This window comes from Dermacentor andersoni, chromosome 6 (genome assembly GCF_023375885.2).
Source record: "Dermacentor andersoni chromosome 6, qqDerAnde1_hic_scaffold, whole genome shotgun sequence".
NCBI classification, from domain to species: Eukaryota; Metazoa; Arthropoda; class Arachnida; order Ixodida; family Ixodidae; genus Dermacentor; species Dermacentor andersoni.
The window spans coordinates 146,953,182-146,973,556 of record NC_092819.1 but is presented as its reverse complement, the minus strand read 5'-3'; the positions used below and the strand labels follow the sequence as shown (position 1 = coordinate 146,973,556).

Here is a 20,375-nt window from a genome sequence, read left to right as displayed (position 1 = left end):
TTGGAAGCGTCGAGCTTGAATTAGGATTTTCAGCACTCTTACTAGGACAAAGATGGTTGTGTCATCCATGTATACATCTTTCATTAGATTCGCGTACACCTTCTATGCGTATGGAATCATACAATGCCTACACGACTGCTTTTGTTTCCAGCGAGCCTCATATTTTACTGTAGAAATAATTTCACAGCCAGTGTGTTGCCTGCATGACTGGAGTGAAGTGTTGCGTTGAATTACCCACATTTACGTCCTGGTTTGTTTGTTTTTCCTTTCGGTAGTTCTTGTGATGCTGTCGGTCGTCAATGTGAAATTGAAATTGATTTACTGATAATAGATTACAGGTTATAAAGAACAATAATATACAGAAGTAGTGCTCATAGTTGATGACTGTATCGGGACATTTGCTTTGCTTTCCTGTAGTCTTTCGATCACAATCAGTTTCAGTAAGCTACTTCGTAAGCTCGTTTTCCCGCAATTTCTTGCGCCTGGGATATAAATGGTGCACAATTTTTTTTACTTTGTCGAACTCAGATTGAGGTATGAGTGCGAATTGTGCTTTTTTGTATTGAACGTGGGGCATAGCGATACTCGGGCATCAGGCGACAGTTGTAGGGAGCATTGAGTCGGTGCCTCGATGGATACAAAGCACGAGATATCGCAACATATTGCTCTCCGATATGACGTCAGCTCACCGACGCGTTTATCAGGCGCAGACTTTCCTATGCAACTGTATGCATAGCTTATGGGGTGATTGTCGCGGCGAACCTGCTTGCATGGGAATTCGGTGGTTTCCAGAACAATGCTCACATCCTGTGCGATTGTCTGGGCATCCGTATGAGTGAGCCTGGCGGACCCAATAATAATAATAGCCGGCGGACTTGTCCCATGATAACAAATGCAGACTTTGTGATAAGTACACCGACTATATAGTCCGTGCCCTCTCAATATATGTTGCTGCGCTGTGCGGTGTGGTTCCCGTGGCACTCCTCTCTAAAACTGCTGCTGCGCCAGTAGTACCACGTTAACGTTTCAGCACATTGAAATCGCTCCAACTGTCATAGGTTTCCTGGTGGAACGGTGCATGGAGAGTTTTAGGGAGGAAGCGGGAGGGGTGCCTTTCCTTTTCATAGCTTCTCTCTTAGTTAAACTGTAATGAATACGATGATGACGACACAGTGCAATGTAATTACGTGCGGTGGAGGTTGTTTACGGGCGCATTGTTTGCGGCTGCTGTTTTAATTAGGCTGTAATGAATGCGATAATGCGACACGCCGCAATGTAATTACGTGCTGTGGAGATTGGAACGCGCGCATTCGTTGTATTCTCGTTTTTTTTTTCTTCTTATGTTCTTCTATCTATCTATTCCCACAGACGCAACTGCAGCCGGGAACCCCCGTCAGCAACGGGGCGGGGGCCGTCTACATTTCCCGAGCGTATCAGGTGAGACCTATCAGCAGGCGTATCAGATGAACGTTGTTGACCACACGTTCCCTGCTGTGTGCGTAAGCACAGCTGCGCCGAGTGTTGCGACGGGCTGCAGGAATGCGCCTGCTGACGAATCCTGCGTCGTCGGGGGCGCGTGTGCCGGGAAAGTCCAAAATAAGGAGATAAGAGTGAGAAAAAAAAAAGTGGCCCCCAACAGGCGAGAGCCTCTGTGGCTCTGACATGACCGGTTAGCACGAACGCTGTGCAGCTGACCTGACGAGAGACCCCCCCATTAACCTCAATGCCGAAAAAAAAAATCGCGTCAAGTGCGGTCACAACGCGCCCAACATTGCCAGTAGAATGTGATCGTTGTCATGTTTGCGGTATTTAAGGTCACATAAGGAGGAAAAAGCGGTGTTAATCTCTCGGATATTGATGACTCGAAATATCGTTTACATGGCCGGCTCAAGGTGCTCCGGCGACGCTGAAAATAGCTGTGAGGCAGCACTCGTGCTTTATTTCCAAGATGAGCGAGTCTGAAAAAGCGACCGTAAATTGTGGTTGTCTATAACGTACGCCACTTACATTTGTAATGAAGTTTAGCAGCTGATTTTCACGACGTTTTTTTTTTTCTTGCTGTCAGAGCGCTCTCAAGTGGTCAGTTCCGGGCGGGTTTTAGTGTGCGAAAGAGACACAGAGACAACCCTGCGAAGTATAGTTAAGGCATCATGTAACAGGCGATGGAAAGGAACGTGATATTACCTCAAGCGACTGAAAGGCTGCAATGCGTGTAATAGCTAGAACGGTAGTGAATAATATATCGCTTGAGGTAAGAGAAATAAATGGAACTAGTGTATGCACCTAATGCGTAGTACAAAAAAGGGTCACGGAACCGGTGCAAGGAAGATGGGACGGAGGCGAAGCTGACATATAATGAAAAGGGGTGGCATAGACGAATTTCCGAAGAAATAAAACATATTTTTTTATAGCTATTTGAAATGCTTTATTCCCTGAATGTAGCTCGGCAATAGCATACGAACCGGGATAGAGGGCTTCTACTGTGTGTTCTTTTCTGTCCGTTCTTGTTCATGTCGTGCTGTATTAAAGTAACGATAATTTCAGGCATGAGGTGCATCTGATTCACTCCGAACGGAGGTGATATCACTTCTGCACGGGACACCTATAACATGCAGTGAGCGTATTAGGCTGATGATGACGAATAGGCGATAGAATGTCATAATTATGCTATATAGTACATGAACGCATTCTCCAATAGAAAAGAAAACTGGTAAAGAATATCTGTGGGGATCTCACGTTTCTCGCACCTACATTTTTGGTACATACTGCCATGAAAACGATAAAGGGAAATAGTGTGCTCAGTTAAATCTGGCTCAGCGATTTCTCTCGAAATAATAATAAAAGCCGAGAAACGTGGAAGACGTTGGACTAAAAAAATAATTCTTGAGCAGGGCTTATGACCTATGCAGTATACGTGGCATTTAATGATATCAGAAGGGGGGGGGGCGAATACTGTACCACTGCAGACTCATTATTGTCCTTTACGAACGTTTGTATTAAACTGCTCCCGATTTGTAAACGCTTCTTAGTTCCTTCGTTGCTGACAGCTGCTTTCGATACTCGCCACGTGCCTGCTTTAGACGAATTTAGACAGACGGTATTTTAGTACCCTTTTTTTTCGTGATTAGCTTGAAGCGCGGGGCACGTAACGTGACAGCTAAGACTTCATTTCCTCTGCTTCCGTTGCAGCCTGGAGATCACGTGACCAACGGCACTCGAGGAATCTTCACCGTCAGCGGTCAACTGGACCGAGTGAGTGTGCGATTCAAAGTGGAAGCTAGTACTCTTGTGAAACTCTTGTGCAACTCTGCATTGTTGTGCGCACTATACTTCTGCTTGTTCAAACGACTAAGCATCACGAGTCTTCGTTTTATGCACTATAGTGAAGCTCTTGTGTGCCCGAGGGTGGCACCGTAATCGTGCGAGCATCTGCGAGCATGAATGTCGTGAATAGAGAATAAAATAAACAGTAAGCAATGACTGCACTGCAGAGGAGACGATGCGTAATTTGTCGCATTTTTTAGCAGTGCTTGCAGGAGAGAGATTTTAGAGAACCTGCACGTCGCGATTACTCGTCACACAGGATAAATTTTAATATATTGTGGGTTATGTTAAGAGGCCAAATAGCTCGAACAGACGCCCTATTCCATGCGCAGTTATATCGTCCACGGTTACCGCTTTGCGTACACTTGATTTCTTTAAGCCCAATTCGTATTCTCCAGTTTTATTTAATGTTTAGCGACAGTACGCACTGGTAGTACAATCCGTGCGTGAAAAGGACCTCTATTAAAGACGCAAAGAGGAAAAAGCAAGCATGAGATAGAAAATGGAGAGCTGAGTATTCATTATTGCATGCTGTCGCTTTATTTTTCAGCGTTTGCCACTTGCGCTATCTTACGTACGTCTGCGTACTTCGTACAAAACTACAAAATGTGCTGCATCGCATACTGAAAGGCAACATGAAAGCAAGTCCTTCGCTCATCGCGTAATGAGTCTTTTTGCACTAAGTAGTACGAGCCAGCGCAGAATTGTGCAAATACCTTTAAATTGGAATGAAAATTAGAGTACCTGCTAAGTAACATCCATCCACAGGTGATTGAGAACCAACAAATGAAAGTCACACTTGGAGAAACTCCACCGTCAGACTACTGCGAGGCTATCGAAGAAAATGAACCGCTTTCGCGTGCACGTCTCAACGCTGAAACAGAAGAGTCAGAAAAGCACAGCGAATGCAGCTCTTTTCTTTTGTGGTAGCAGACCCCAGTGTGTGCACAGCTTTCTCTCATAGAGCGCCGGCTTCTCCTTTTGTTTCCTGCAACAGCTGCTTCGAGTGTGCAAAAAGCAGGGGGGGGAGGGGGGAGGGGAACGACGTAGTAGTATGCACTCGCGAGCTCACTCATAGCGCGCGGCTGACATCAGCAGCAAGCTCGGAAGTCCATAGTTTCATTAAGGGCGCGCTGAATAACATGTTGATTTTTTCGCTAGCTGCGCTTTTTTTCACATACGTGGCCCTCGTCTTTCAACGCAGGAATCGCAGCGTGTCAGCGGGTCCACAAAGAGGAAGTGCTGCGGAAAGAAGGCCATGGTCGCGGCAGGCGTCATCGCGACTCTCTTAGTGCTCACTGCAGCGGCCCTGGGCACAGTGTTCGGCCTGGACCTGGTGCCCGTGCGCAGCGATCATCACGCCGAACCTGCGACCGGGCCCGCTGTACTGCCGGGACCGCCGTGCGGCACCGCACAGTGCCAGGCCGTGTCGGACTTGTACAACCGGTCGCTGTCGCCCAAGTACGACGCTTGCCAGGACTTCCACAAACACGTGTGCACGCGATGGAAGCTGGCCCCGAGCTCGAGGTTGACCAGCGTGTTCGGTCAGCAGGCTCTGTGGATCAGGCGGTCGGTGATCGGCGCCCTGCGAAACACGTCGGTGCCCATGGACGGCCAGACGGCTGTGCAGAAGGCGGCCGGGCTGTTCCAGTCCTGCGTGGATCTCTTCGGCGACGAAGAGCACGCCCCTTCGGGTCAGGACCCCAGCGCGGATATCGTCGGCTTCCTTCGTGGCCGCAACGCGACGTTCGAGGTTCAGTCTGACGTGGACCCGGCGTACGTGATGCTCGATTTTCCGCTCACTTACGGCCTCCCGACGCTGTTCGACGTCAGGGTGGACACTATCCCGGGTAATGCGGAGCGTCTGCACGTAGTTCTCAGCATGCGGCGGTCTCTCTACGACGGGTACCGGGCAAGCGACAAGGCGATTGAGCAACATCTCCGGTGGCTCGGGCTCGGCGACGATCTGATCCGCGATCTTGCACCGACGATAGGAACAATCGAGGATTATCTTATAAAGCTCGGAAGGGACGCGTACGAGGACGAGGCGCCGGACGCGAGGGAAAGGCTGGTTTTGCTGCTACGCACAATGGAGAAGGCCATCTTGAGCAAGAAAGGTGACAACTGGAACTACTACATGGGGAACATCACAGGCGCACTGTTACCTGGCGAACATTACGTCGCATTCCAGACACGATACCTGGTAACGTTCCTTGCGAAGGTTTTTCAGAAAATTCCAGACCCGAATCACCTTCGCCTCTGGATGAGCTTTGACCTGTCCAGACAGTTGAGGCAAATGGTCCACGTCAGTCGTTCTGGTTCGTTTCAAATGAGCAGCCCCATTTCTCAGTGGGAGAACCGCTGCCTGAAGCACACGTCGAAAGTGATGCACACGGCGGCTTACGCCGCGTTCTACCACGCGTCGGTGACCACAGACACGGTATCGAAGGCCGAAGAAATGGTGTCCAGCATCGCGGAGGCACTCAGGTTGCGAATCGCTGAGTCATCGTGGATGGAAGACGGCACGAGGGAGATAGCTGTGAGAAAACTGGCGAGGATGAAGAAGATAGTCGGCTACCCGGAAGGCGCGCAGGACGACGACTCCCTCGATCGTTATTACGAAGCGTACGAGAACGCGGGACCCTCGTTCGTGAGCAACTGGCTTAGCGCCTCGCGGTCTACCAGCAGGAAGGCGTTGGAGAGCCTTTCGGAGCGTCCTGCCCCGGTGCGCTTAAACGATGACATGGCCCTGGTGAACGCCATATATAAGCCGCCTCTCAACACCATGGTTGTGGGCATGGGGCTTTTGCTGCCTCCTTTCTTTGGTACGGTACCGGCCGTCGACTACGCCTCGGCAGGCCACCTCGCCGCGCACGAGATGATGCACGCGTTCGATGTTTCCAACCGGCGTCGAGACGACAACAACGTCGAAAGAGAATGGTGGACGCCGGCGTCCAAGGCCGAGTACGAAAAGCGCGCTATCTGCATCCGGAACTCCTACATGCCGCTGGAGGAAGAGTTCAGCGAGCCGGACGACGTCACAGATTCTGAAATAATGGCGGACTTCATCGGGCTGTCGGGACTCTACGACGCCTACCTCAAGACAAAGGACGAGCCCGGCACATCGTTGGAGTTGCAGGGATTGCCGGGAGTGACCAGCGACCAGTTGTTCTTCATAGCGTTCTGCTACAAGTGGTGCTCCAATTCTCGCCCTAGCGACCGTTATCCGGACTTCAGCGTAAGGTGTAACATGCCGTTGATGAACATGCCCGAGTTCGCGGCCGCCTTCAACTGCAGTGCCGAGTCTCAAATGAACCCGAAAGAAAAGTGCAGCTTCTGGTGAACTAATCAGTGACTCCGGTTGCACAAAGGAAATGGGCCGGCGCTGTGTTCTGCAACTCCAGTAAATGGCACGGTTCAGCGCCATGTGGCGAACATTCGCGTTGTGTGAACGAGTGCGTGCTTTCTTTCCCAGCCATATCTGCGGACACTTCCCGATGACACAAGTGTTTTGGTGGGACGCTCAATGACGGACAACTTTTCCAGCCAAACCGTGTTTAGTGCTCACTCGTGCTCTCTTACGTCTGACTTGAACTCAGGTGCTCGTTTTACCGCGCCGCTCGCTGCGAGTGGTCTGCATGGTGAAAAAGACACTACCAGATATGGACACGCTATTCGCAACTGTGGTGGCATGGCAGTTCTCTCAGTCTTAGCGACGGACGCAGTTTTAGTTCGTTGGGAGGTGTCCTCCTGTACCTGTTGGTTTCGGTCTTCCGAACGTGTATTTACTGTTTTTTACATGAAAAGCCAGAGAGCTCAATTCTGTGGCTGTCCTATCCTGTGTACAAAAGATTACCACGTTTTATCATTTGTTTTGACGATGCTTATAACAGTCTTCAGTGACTTAGTTGTGACAAGCATACAAGCTGCTTTCACTTTTTTGTGTGAGCGCAATGGGCATTATTTATCGCATCAGCATTGCTAGTCAGCTGTACGCGCTTTACGCGCGCATTTTTAAGTCCAAGGATTCGCCGCTAGGACAAAGAAAGTAAACAAATGGCGCAGCATCGCTAATATTGCCTACAAATTCAATTCAGTTCAGGCTTGTTCAACATCTGTCAGATGTTTGGAGCACGGACAAAAAGCCTGAGAATTGCTTGACTGGGTCCGGCCACCGCAGCATGGCCATGCAGTGGTATCGATTCCATACATGTATAGGAGAAAATCAATATGCGAGAAATGCTGGAAAACTGCAGAAAACTACAAGATAATTCAAACAATAGGTAGATATACGCATTAAGAAAATCCATAAAATATTCAGAAGTATTGCGAAAAATTCACTCGATCACGATCGAAACAAATAGAGAAACACAGTCAGTATTTCAACAAATGATAAAACAATGAAGCAATGAAGACACAGATATCTGTTCAGTTTTTTTTGTCTGGTTGTCACAGAAACATTATAGAGGGCAAAGTGCAAAATAAGAAATGGCGAACCTGCACAACATCTCTCAATGCTATTTATTTCCTCATTGTTTTTAGCTGTTCGATGCCACTGCTTTAATTTTTTGGTCCCTGTCGAAGAGCGTGTCGTTATTATTGTCAAGAATTGTTCAGATATATGTAATACATGTAGTGCCATAGGTTACACGGGCATGCGGTGGTAAATGAATGCGACTATCCTGTGAGCACTTTCTTCAAGAAGTGGTTTTTATTGTATGTGACCAGTTGGCCATAATAATCTTTGTTGATATAGAAGTTATTAGCGGCTACAAATGTAAATGAGTGTAGTAACAACAGATTGACTGAGCACCTTATTGGTTATTTCACAGCATATGTTTAAGTATGGATAGAAACAGTCCGTACTCAAATCTTATAGTTTCAGCAAAAAAAAAAAAAAAAAAAGGAACGATAAAGAACGACTCTTATCACATTTAAGATGTTACTTTCGCGAATATCACTCAGTAATTTGATAGATACGCTTTGTAGTGCTGTGCACTAAGAGCGCGTTTTAATGCACTGCCAACTGGAGAGCAATCTCTCCACTTCTCTGGCGTAAGGATATCGCGAAACCGCTGCTCAACAGCATGGCTCAGCACGTCTGCTCAGTAGACATGACTAGAGCGCTTTTGCGCAATTTTAGAGCATTTGTGCAATTCCAACTTACGGTAATGAGTTTAGTCAATTTTATATGTTTAACTCATCAGTCATAATCCTACATTCACTCATGTATTTGGTCGCTGATAAATGCGTTGCCCCGAAAATAGGACTCTCCCTTCGGGCAGCGTTCTTTAGCGTAGTCGAGCGGGACTTTCTTTTCACAACACTGCTATGCACATTTCACAAGTCTCCGAATATTTCTTACGATGCACAGATACTCGGCGTTAGCTCAAACAAGGGAGTACGTGGGTTTTATCCTCAGGGTACTGCAAAGTTTCATCGCTACTCGTCCTCACGTGTGGGCATGGCGGCTGAGCTCTGGGGTTGCGTAACATTGAACCAAAGGCTCCGGGGCTGGGGGCAATGTACACATTTTCGCTCTCTTGGTTCCACTAAGTAGTTAAAAACTTTCGCACACTTCAAAGCACACGCTCATCAACAACCGACTAAAATCAGAACTTCGCGGAGTAGCGTTGCGTGGTGACGTGGCGATGACGTCGCGGACGCGCGACCAACGATAGCATACGTTTGTTTTTGCGTTATATCCGAAAGTGCGGTAAACGTGACGGGGAGATATAGGAGCTCTGTGAGAAGGATGTACAGTCTATATATAGATTTGCTAAACATATGACGGCGAATGTTCGTGACGCAATAGATGGGGTCGCGATGTTTAACTTTAATATTTATTTGCGCAGAGACAAGGTGATACAGGAGTGCACAATTTCAGAACATTGACGGAGTCGCAGTGCGTAGGACTCACTAGTCTGAAGGAAAAGGACGGAGCGTTAGCTTTAGATGTGCCGGGCTGAATGACTACAATGTATAAATGTGTGCAGTGCTCTGTCTTGCTTATTATTTCTTCATGCACTTGGGGCTAAGCAAACCTGTTCTAAAAAATTCCCTGGTCCTATTGCTTTTTGTGCACTATAAACTTTGGTTGGTAGTCAGCACTCCATCTGTTCTCTCTTGATTGTGCTGTGCCATGCGTTGTTACTCTATTTAGCTATAGCAAAGAACAACCACCATAGTTCGCACTCTTAACAAAATATACAGTATTGAGCAAGGCAGGTAGCTAAATTTGTTGCACGCAAACGTTCAAAAATGCAAGAAATATTATTCAGGTGTACTCTTACAACTCGTGTTTGTGTAAGGTGTGGTCTTTTTAGCCCGTGTACATTATTTATGCCCCATACACTGAGCTGAAAGTATTTCTTACACAAAAAATCTGTTGAGTGAACTGTGTTGTTTGTATTGATTCAACTGTTTCATTGTCTGACGACAATTTTATCGCGTAGCACTTGTTAACGTGTTGCCTGTGGCATACATGCCGTGAACTGTACATATATTCAAGTGTGGACGAACAAAGACTTAACCTAACCGAAATCTCTATAAAGCGTTGTTTCACCCTACTCTTCATGATGGTGTGATCATTTTCAGAAACACACCTACTAATCCATTTAGAGAACCTGTATGCTAGCTCACTTCATTGCATGCACGATGACATCTGGTGGACATTGAAACCTCCCTGGGTGGCACGAACAAGAGACATTAGGCAGATAGAAAAATGAAGTGGCATTACCTTGAAAACGGTCATTTCCACACAGTTACCATTTTTAAAATTTGCGAATTTATTGATAACGTACGAATCAAATTGGCACGCGCACAGGCAATCATTAATTCTGGAGATTCCCGTGCCAAAACCAAGGTATGATTATGCAGCACGCCGTAGTGGGGGACTCCGGATAATTCAGACCACCTGGGGCTCTTTAATGTGCCCCCCATGCACGGTACATGAGCGTTCTTGCATTTCACCCCCGTTGAAATGCAGTCGCCGCGGCTGCATTTCCCGAGGACGCGGGGTCGGATCCCGCGTCCTCAGGTTTACCAGCACAACGCCAAAGCCACTAGGCGATCACGACAGGGCCGGCAATTACGATTGTGCTTGATAATCACACACTGCTCCACACAGATCACGGTCGGCTATTGGGGCGTTTTTAAGTGTACACTCTTTGCCTGTTGCTCGGCCTAATCAGAATAAGATAATCAGAACAAAAAAAAAAGATATTCCTTCCTTTATCTTCTGAAGCCTCTGTCGGTGTCTTCTCGTTTATTTTAGTGAGCTTCAAGTAGTATTCCTCACGGTACCGCGTACCGCATTCAGCACAAACTGGGACGGTTCAATGCGCAGGAGACGCATGTGGGTGCGAAGAGAGGGTCAACCCATTATTGAGCCACTGTTCCTAATTTGATATGCGAAAGCGTACTACGTCCATTATATAGCGGTGACTGGACGATCGTCCACTGTTTGTGCAGACGCTACTGCAATACCACCAAAGCGATCATTGGTCCAGAAAGCAGTGACGGTACTTTTGCACTTTTGCAAAGCGACTTGCTTGTGCGAGTGCCCTTGACTGCGTTGTCCTATCCGTGCGTTCACACATTAGCTGCTTCTCATTCTGCTTTTGTTGACCTATTCCACTGGATAGGGCAGCCATGCTACGAGCCACTTCCCACGGCTAAGAACCCTGCCTTCTCTCTCTCTGTCTCTTTCCTTTACAGCGTCTGAAACGCGTCCAGAAGTTTTGATCCAAATGAAAGAACCATGTATTTTGTTGTATGACTTGAATGCAGAATTATATTCTTAATTTGGAATAGAAGTTACTGCAGAGATTACCTGACTTGTTTCACAGCAGGGAAATACTTAACCCGACAACGTGTCCCGTCTGCATGAGGCGAGCTAAATGTGTACGTACCATCATGAGATGGAACACCGAATCCTTCTCGACGCTAGAGCCAGACGTGTTAATACGCAACAAGTGCGTTTCCTATTGAAGACTTAGACGAAATGAATTTATGAGGGGTGCTTGGTTCTAGTTTCTCGCCGTTATGCTTCTAACAGTGGTTGTTCTGTACCGCATACGCATGCGGTACAAAACTCGCGCTATGCAGGTTTAGCTTAACGTATGTACATGCAACAAAGGCGATCGGGAACAAGTTAAGGACAACACAATGCGCGATGGAACGAAATTGTTCGGCGTAGCGTTAAGAGACAGGAGGAGAGCGGTGTGGATCAGTAAACACACGGGGATAGCCAATATTCTGACAATAAGTTGACAGCAAGAGAAAATAATGGAGCTGGCCAAGCCATGTAATGATACGTGGGGCGCAGATAACTTTGCACCATTAGAGTTACAGAATGGCGTCCAGGAATGGGAAGCGCATTCGAGGACGGCTTTAATTTGGTGTAGCGATGCAATTAGGTAATTTGCAGGCGCAAGTTGGAATCGCCTGGCGCAAGGAAGGAGTAATCGGAGATCGCTCGGAGATGCTTGCTTGCTTGCTCCTCACTTGTGGCGCTTACTCATTGCAGGTGATTGGGCAAGAAGCCGGCGGTAAATGTTAAAGGGAAGTGGAGAGAGAGAGAGTAAACTTTAATGAACACCAGCAGTTCTGTCGGCTGGGCCTAGGCCTCTCACGATGGGACGTCGAGGTCTTGCCTCTTCGCCGCTTCGTAGGCCTGCTGGGTCGCCCAGAGTTGGAGAGAGGAAAACATTTTGTCCTGCAGTGGACACAAAAAGATGACGATGATGATGACGACGACGACGATATACTTAAGTGATACGCGTTGTTAAAAAGCAAATGCATCGTTGTGTGCCTGAGTATTGTTCACGTGCAAATTTTGAAGTGTGCTTCGGAAAGCGCTCGCATTCGGTGAAAGCGTAAGAGTGTAATTGGAGCGTTTTAGATCTCGCGCACCCAAAGCACCACACCCTGCTTGCGTTCTTTTGCACCCCTTTTGTTTTCTTGTGCAAACCCGGCGATTTGTGTCCGCAGTGCACAAGATCTCAAGCTCCCTATTGTTAAGGTAGGCAATGCGAGTGATGGCCTTGACTCCGTCGCTTTCTTTTACTCGGGTATTTGCCGTAAGGTACATATTCGAAAAGTTGACGAACGGCATCAAATAAATGCCTGTAGCCCTGTTTGGTGAAGGTACTGCAGCAGTGAATTAGCGCTCTTGCATTCTACAGCAACGCATACCGAAAGGTGCAGCTAAAATCGTCTAACAAAGAAACTTAGTTGCACACCCAGCGTGCATGACTGTTGCGTACTCAGCAGTTGGGGATGCTAAGACATAACTGTCTCTTATAGCTAAGGACGATGCAAGAGAGTCCTCCTTGTCCTTGCGTCACTTGCATTACTTCGCGGTTCATTATGGCGAGCCTTGCTATGTCTAAGTAGGCTCACTTGTGGTGGCAGTGATGCTTTCCCACTGCACCATCTCCCGCTGGCTTCGCCACTTCGTCATGATTGGCGCTTGTCAAAGCAACGCCCTTTCCTCTCAGGAAGTGTTCGGTGCCTGTACAATATCATAAGTCTGGCAGTGACGCTCTTGAATGAACAATGGCTAAAGGAAAGCACGCAACCGTCCTTATCCTAATGTGGAGGTACACTTAATTCTATATTTTTGGCCTCAGTTGATGGCTTATACCTACTATGGGGGGGGGGGGGGATTGACCACGATGCTGATGGAATTAGAAGGCATTTAATACGAAGAAGAAAACAAGTGAGGCATTTCGGGAGGAATCCAGTGAACGGAAAATAACAAAGTAGTAGAAATGAGGCCAGTCAGTTGCCTTGAAACAATGATCAATTCTTCAACGGCTGATGAAGCATCCCTGTGACAGCGTCCAATAGAAGAGGCTCCCGAAGAAATAAGTTAAGCGAATGAAAACTTAATTATATTTTGTCTAAACGTTGCTTCTAAAATCTTTTTCATTTGCATTTGCGAACTGGCGAGAGAATCTACTGCCTACACTTCTTCCCCCTTTCTTTTGACAGTGAAGCTGTAGATGGGAACGGTTCTACAACGGTTTTCGTGCGGTGATGACGTGGCCGCTATCAGTGATTGACGGGCGCACTGTACGGAGCGGATCATGCGCAGCAGAGCTGGCGCAGCGTACAGGAACATCCATCAGATATAGAGAAGATAATAGAAATGCTAAGGCTAGGAATATATCAAAGGGTTTGGAAGGACTCGTGCATAGGAAAGGAATTGCACCGGATAAATTGATACGTTTAGAAAGGCTCGGGTAGATCTCGGGTACTGTCTTATTGTGCGCGCAAGACCGCGAGTGTAACGAAGGATTACGCTCCATACAGTGAAACCTAGAAGTCAGTTCCCCTCTTGCGTGGGGTCTTGATAATTTTTGTTTCCTTTTTCAACGCTCTCTTCTCTGGCACCACAGCAGAGGCGTTCATCATTGAGTGAGACAGATGTGTTCACGAGTGAACAGGACGCCGACCACAGAAGAAAAATGAAGGAAGAACGCCGCAGATTCCCCCTGACCGTAGCCTTATTAAATGTGCCTAGAATATGCTGGCCACTACAGCCTTGTTCTCAGTGATGTGTGATCAATGATAATTGTGAACTAGGGGCCGTCAGAGCAGCCGAAAGGCCTTTCATTTCCTGCTGTGATGGGTTCCTCTTTAATTATTGTCATGATCCTTCCTGACCAGACAGGTTTCCTTCCGTCCAAACCTCGACTTCAATGTGAACTCAGTGTGACCTGCAGTTTTCCTCTTCTAGTAGCCACGTCCTCCTTCTTCAATATTCTTACACCCGATCGCTCTTAACAACCCTATACCCTACAGCTCTCTCCGGCATTGCTTTGAATTGAAATCTTCGAAGAGAAAGTGAGTTTGTGATGCCATTTCTCTTGCTTTGAGACTGAGTAGCAGCCTTTATTAGGACGTCTTTGCTTGCCGGTTAAGTGTGTCACCGGCGATGCAAGTACGGCGTTTTAAGTTTCTAAGACATGTGGGTATAAAACGATTCCGTTTTAAAGGCTCTTGCATCATAACTATTTTCGAGTGCGTGTGAGAGCGATATGTACTTACTAACTTAAAAAGCGGGAAGGTGAGCCGGAACGCTGTGTTTTCGCCGGCTCTTCGGCATTCTGGTAAGGGTGAGTAGAAAAGGAATGAGAGAGAAGAGATGGATGGATGGATGGATGGATGGAAAAGCTTTATTGACAGTCCTGAAATACGCGGAGAGTCCTGAGTAACGACGATGAAATTTATCATTGTCAAGAGAGAGAACGAAAATGATAAATTTCGTCATCGTTCCGCCGGTTCGGGAGACTCCCTCGCGGCGACCGCGCGTAGTGGCGTCCACTCACAAACCACAACACGCGCATAATACGCAGGTGCTTTTTTCTGACGACGAAGATGAAGTTTGCACTTGCTAAGTTCTATCTTTTCTTTTTCTTGTGTTTTTTACATTAATGATTATTCATTCAACCTGACTTTACTGATTTTATTTTAATGCGTAATTTCACGTTCTACAGCGTTACTCGGAAATTAATTTTTCATTATAAATTTGAATAATCCATATATTTCTTGCATAATTTCCCACAGTGGGTAGTAGCTGCATACGTGATAGGAAACAACGACAACAACAAACCAAACCAAACCATCGACGGTGTGGAGCTTGCGGGCTTAACATGTAAGTCCTCGTAACTGCCAAGCTTCCTCCTGAAATCGAGGGATGACATCTCTACGTAGTGATGTCTATAAAGTTCCTGTCATTAAAGAGAAGCCAGAGACTAGGGCAGAGACGACGATAGCAGGAGGTGGTCCTTGCAGCGAATTTTTGGGAGTGCACGCATATATTGCTGGCAGCCGGCTTATTAACTCCGGAAAAGCGTTGCTGGCAGTTACCTATAATTGGCTAGCTCTTGTGATGCGACGAACGCCACCGCTTCTAGCTTATTTTTCACCGGGCAGCGGCGGCACCCTGTAGTCAGGACGGTGACCACATGGTGTCCGTGCTAGGTTAGGTCAGGTTAGGTTAGGTTACAAGACTTACGTGGCGGAGGAATGCACATTGTTACTTGTTACTTGTTATTGGTATTTGCCGATATCGCATGCGCAATGTTGGAGGTGAAATGCAATATATACCACTCATGTAGTGGCGGATTTTCAATGCCCTTCAAAGAAACTCACGTGCATGGTCTAAATCATATTTATTTTACACATACTGCAATCCACAAAAGAACTTTAGCAGGCTGGAAGTACAGTATATCAGTGTACAAATGCAGGCAACAAAAACCAAAGCAAGACGGAGTACATCGCTTATACAAACAATATCGGTTTTGAATAAAACACAGAAAGGAAAAAGCAAGCTAGGTAATGAATAAGATCCTATTTGAGCTTGTGAACTATTCAACAGAGGCAGAATTATCCGTTTCATTAATTTTCACAGTCAAAACAAAGTCGACTACCAAAATATCGTAAGCCAGTGATTTTCCCTTTATGAACGCACCTTCACATGAATGTTTGGATCAGCGGACACCTTTCATGAAGACGGAAAGGGAGATGGACAAAGGCCAACTTAAATAGAGCATACAAAGCACGAACAATAAGGTCAGAGACGTGCGCTGTACGCACCGCGCTCAACATTGCGTCATTCTGCAAGCTTTTATTACTTCGACTTTCCTAATTACCACAAAGATTTTTTAATTAGTGCTCCCCAGTTTTTTTCACAAACCGGGATATACCCTTATAGGTCAAATTATCGGCTTCGCTTAATCGGTAGCTCGATGGGACTGGTAAAATGGGAGCTGTGCTAAATTCCTGGGCTAGGGCGGAATTTCTTTCAGATGAGCCTATATGAATTTCCCCAGTACTTTTGTGTTACTTCTCGGTAGATGCCAACTTGCCCCATCGCCAAAATTTCATAACAGGGCCTGCTTAGACCCAGCTTCTATCTCTTGTATGTTGCGGACCGTGAATTCGCGTAACACTCACCGTGTACGGTTCCTGTGTTGCATTCGGCCCATAGACACGTGATGGGGTCGAAACAGAAGTACAAAGCTGAAATTCAAGTGTTTCACACCAAGATTCATATATTTCACTATAGTTTCTGCCTCAGTTATTTGGGAACATATGCGGTTGTGCCACGCCGTTGTGCCCGGGTTAACGGGCTTGTTCACCCCGGCGAGTGGCGGGGGTCGCGCGACGAAGTTGATTGCCGAGCGACAGTTGCAAGCGGTCCGACTGATGGAAGTGTGACGATTTCGGCTCAGTTTCTCGCGGCTAGATTTTTCAGCTCCAAGACCGGAGTCTCGAAGCAGCTGAACCAGTCAGCAGCGCAAGCAGTAGAACGTCGCGGTATGCTGCATGACGCCTATTTTACGAGTCGATAGCGACACGAGCAGAGACGAACGGCACCGATCACGAGACTTTTTCGTTGGGGCGACGGGCAGATCGCGATCGCCGATCTGAATGTCGGTCGCCGCGAGTCACACTATGGTCACTAGTTGCTGTCGTAAGAACGATCTCTGCCAATCGCGAATATGCATGAACAGTGCACCCGTATAGCGACATCGGCGACATGTACCCGCTACAAAATGCATAGAGCATTATCTTGCAAGTAACCATTAAAGCTATCATAAGAGAGAGAAAGAAACTTTTATTTGAAGTAGTGATTTGTCAGTCGAGGTGGGAGGGTCCCTTATTCCAGGAACCCACTGGCTTGGATCGCCCTCCGGGCCTGCGCGACGAGTTCGCGCTGGTCGACCAGGTCCGGCTTGGAGATCGCAAGCTCAAAAATTTTACGAAGTTATAATTGGTAGCTTGTGCTTGTCGAAATCATGCAACGTTTCTTCTGCGCAATGTATACCTGAATTAGTTGCTAAAGAAACCGCAAACTGAAGGAATTAGTTCTTTTGCGATTCAAACCGCCCCCTCTCGAGGGGTCACCTTCGCATAGCTGCGCCGGCTTTCTTTGAGGTTTTGCTCTGCCCGGCGCCCTTAGCTGCTTTACGTTAGGCACTTGCACAGAGGTGCGCTAAACTTTCTTAATATAAGGGCCGATTTAGTCACCTGTAGGAAGGTCGAACTACACAAGTCACAGAGAATGCCTAGAGGATTGAAATACTCCGTAATTAAGTGTTTGTTATCAATGGCTGTCAACAGTGTACAGTCGCGAGCAAAAGCTTGGAGACCACGGCATCAGAAAAAAATTAAGATATCTTCTAGAGTAGCTCCATGGCCTGGAATTTGTTTCACACATTGTATTAACCAAATACGCGCGTGGGCGGGCGCTTTTGATTTCATCCGGAAAGCACAGGCTGCGAAAAAAGAAAGAAAAAAGAAAGATTGCAGCACCTTTAGTACGCAAAGTTTTGCTCGCGACTGTACAGTTGTAAACGAATCCTGTCACGGGAGTTGGTGCAGTATTTCGATAGGCGTGGTGCCATTCTTGTCGTTAGTTAACATAATTTTCTCGGTTATAAGAGTGATGCTGTGGACAAAAAATATTTTTGTTTCTTTCTCAGCCTGCCGTATTGTGCTGCCTTTTAGCGACCCTCTAAGTTTCTTCCAGCATAGTAAGGTTTTATGTTGTGTTTTATCGCCTATTTTCTCGAATAATTATTGACTGAAGCGAATAATGTGTTGATTTGTACGCTTTGTTTTTCCTGATATGATTGTGCAAACATTTTTCTCTCGGCAAATTTCGAAGGCTAACTTTTTTGCTTCGTGCTCCATGAAACGCAAGCTTTAAGGGGGGCGCACAGATCTGGTTAGACATTTACCTACCTTATTATCCGCGCTCCTACACTCATCCTGCTGGTGCGCAATACTATTGGTGGGATTCATAACGTGGAATGGTCCATCGTAACTATTTTTACGTACTGCATACACAGAATTCTGGGCGACAAAAAGAAATCTTTTTGTTAGCAGTTATGACATTTCAATACGCACATACGCTGTAAAAACAGAGAGTGTTACGCTTGCGTGGTACGTGATAGGCGAGGCCCTGTGAGAATGCTCCGCCGTTGCAGAAAATCTCAGTTGACGTGCCGAGAAACCGTACTAGCATGCCGTCACGGCATACCGTGTCAGAGCGTAGAATCAAAACAACGACGCGGTGATGAATTAGTCTTTCAAAGTGTTCCGCAACGCTAAACAATCCCAACGGCTAATGCTGTAACACCATTATCTAGGTGGAAATGAAAATACTTTCCCGGTTCAGTACCGTCGCTCTAGCCTAGCTAGCGGCGTCAAAATGACCGGCGATATCTATAGCAACAATAAAACGTTGCTAGTATCTTGACCGCAGCGGGATATTTGACTAAGCGCTGGCTTATTTTAGCATTTATTTGGGGTGGCCCCAACACAGAGCAAGTAGCACTGATGAATTCTGATCTATGCGGGCGGTCAGAGGTGGTCTCGGCGTTGCCGTGTTTCTTTTTTTTTGGGGGGGGGGGGGAAATCACTGTAACCTGTGGGGTGTTCAGTGGCGTAAGGCGGGCATGCGCAGGGGGCCTAACGTGTCCGGTATCACGGTAACGTATCGCGTATGAGGCAAAGCTAAGACTAAAAACTTGGTGAATGGCGCCACGTGTGGCGCCATTGGCGCCATGGCGCCATGGCACCACTGGCCCGGCGGCTGCGTGACGTCACTGCGCGCCGGCTGTGTTCGGATCTTCGTGATAGCAGTCTTAGGTCGTCTGACGCGTGGGCGCGTAATAAGAGACGCGCCTACAGGATATGTAGCTTCATTCTTCAAGCGTTGCTCATGCGTGGGCGGTGCGTCCCCCAGCGCCTTCGGGATGCACTGAAAAATAGCCCCCCTTCCCGCCCCCCCCCCCCGCCCCTATTCTAGAACATTCCTCCGCTCAACAACTCTGCCTGGACTCAAGAAAGTTTATGGTGGCGCCGCCACTCGACAGAAGTGGGTGGCGGCGCTTCATCGGCACTTGGCGTCAATTCTCGAGAAGCATAGCGTTTTCTTCAGTCGACGGGTGGCACCGTGCTCAACTCGGTGGAGCGTAGGAACAGCTCTCAAGTCGAATATCGTTTGAGAATAGGACGTAGGTATCCATATATACCCAAATTTCCAGAATTGAATGATATACAAATACTCAAGGAAAAGGACCTTCGAATATCCAATCGAATAGTGAATAGTATTTTCATTCAAAGTAAAGTGAAAAATAAAGGTTATGCGGAGACCGCCTGTACGAGCAGCGAAAAAGGAATGCTACATCATTCGGTGCAGCAATGCCATTCAGAATTGGACTTCTGGTGAATTGAGGTTATCGTATCTGGCGCAACGTCCCTATGACAGCGGTGAAACACAGGGCAGCACGTCACCACACGCTCACAAGTGTACTGTGTTCATCGAGGGATCGAAGTGTAATACTTTCCTGTGTCTGTGTGTACGTCTATGTTATTTCGCGTCGCCTGAGTCAAGGATGTAATACTGCATCCCACACGTTACCCTAAAGGGATGCAAACATAATGTGATTACAAAAAAATTGCTATACCTACATCGCGAGAACAAATTCGTAAGCTGGGTAAAGGCGAGGCATTCTTATTAAAACATTGGTAATTATTGAAAAGAAGTTTGTCACTGCAACTCTTTGCTCAACAACAGGAGCCTCTGAGTTGCAGCAGAATCATTGTACCCAATCACCTCTTGCTACTATTTTTGCTCCTGTAGACTACAATAACTGTGGTTATTCCTTATATGCGCAAAAATACTATTCGACAACTTCACATAGTCATAGAATTCTCGAATAGAATGTCAAGGGCTATCCTATTCGTGTCGGAAGTATCAAACATTCGCAGACATCCACCTGAAACGCAATATTTCGCGGTAAAGGGAGTTCTGGTTATAGTGGACTAGCCGTATACTACGAACGTATTTTGTCATCTAACATTTATTTTTTCTACTAGCGTTCTATGGCAGCCGCTCTTCGTTCTTCTTGTGTCGTGCAGATACAGAATGTTTCTTCTCGCCTTCCTGCTTTGGTCCAGGGGAGCTACTTCAGCTCTTGCTCACGTAAGTCACACTGACGGGCTTAAAGCATGTAACGAACGAC

At 47.0% G+C, this 20,375-nt stretch overlaps 1 protein-coding gene across 2 annotated transcripts in view; it reads left to right on the top strand.

Moving 5' to 3' along the window:
• LOC126523643 (neprilysin-1-like) overlaps positions 1–9,893 on the top strand; it is a 92,830-nt gene extending 82,937 nt beyond the window's left edge. For both annotated transcript variants that reach the window (XM_050172241.3, XM_055066947.2), the window contains 3 exons: positions 1,369–1,437; positions 3,190–3,252; positions 4,529–9,893. In XM_050172241.3, the coding sequence (XP_050028198.1) occupies positions 1,369–1,437; positions 3,190–3,252; positions 4,529–6,667 (2,271 nt within the window). In that variant the 3' untranslated portion in view covers positions 6,668–9,893. The remainder of the gene's footprint in view (positions 1–1,368; positions 1,438–3,189; positions 3,253–4,528) is intronic.
• The last annotated feature ends 10,482 nt before the right edge of the window (positions 9,894–20,375 follow it).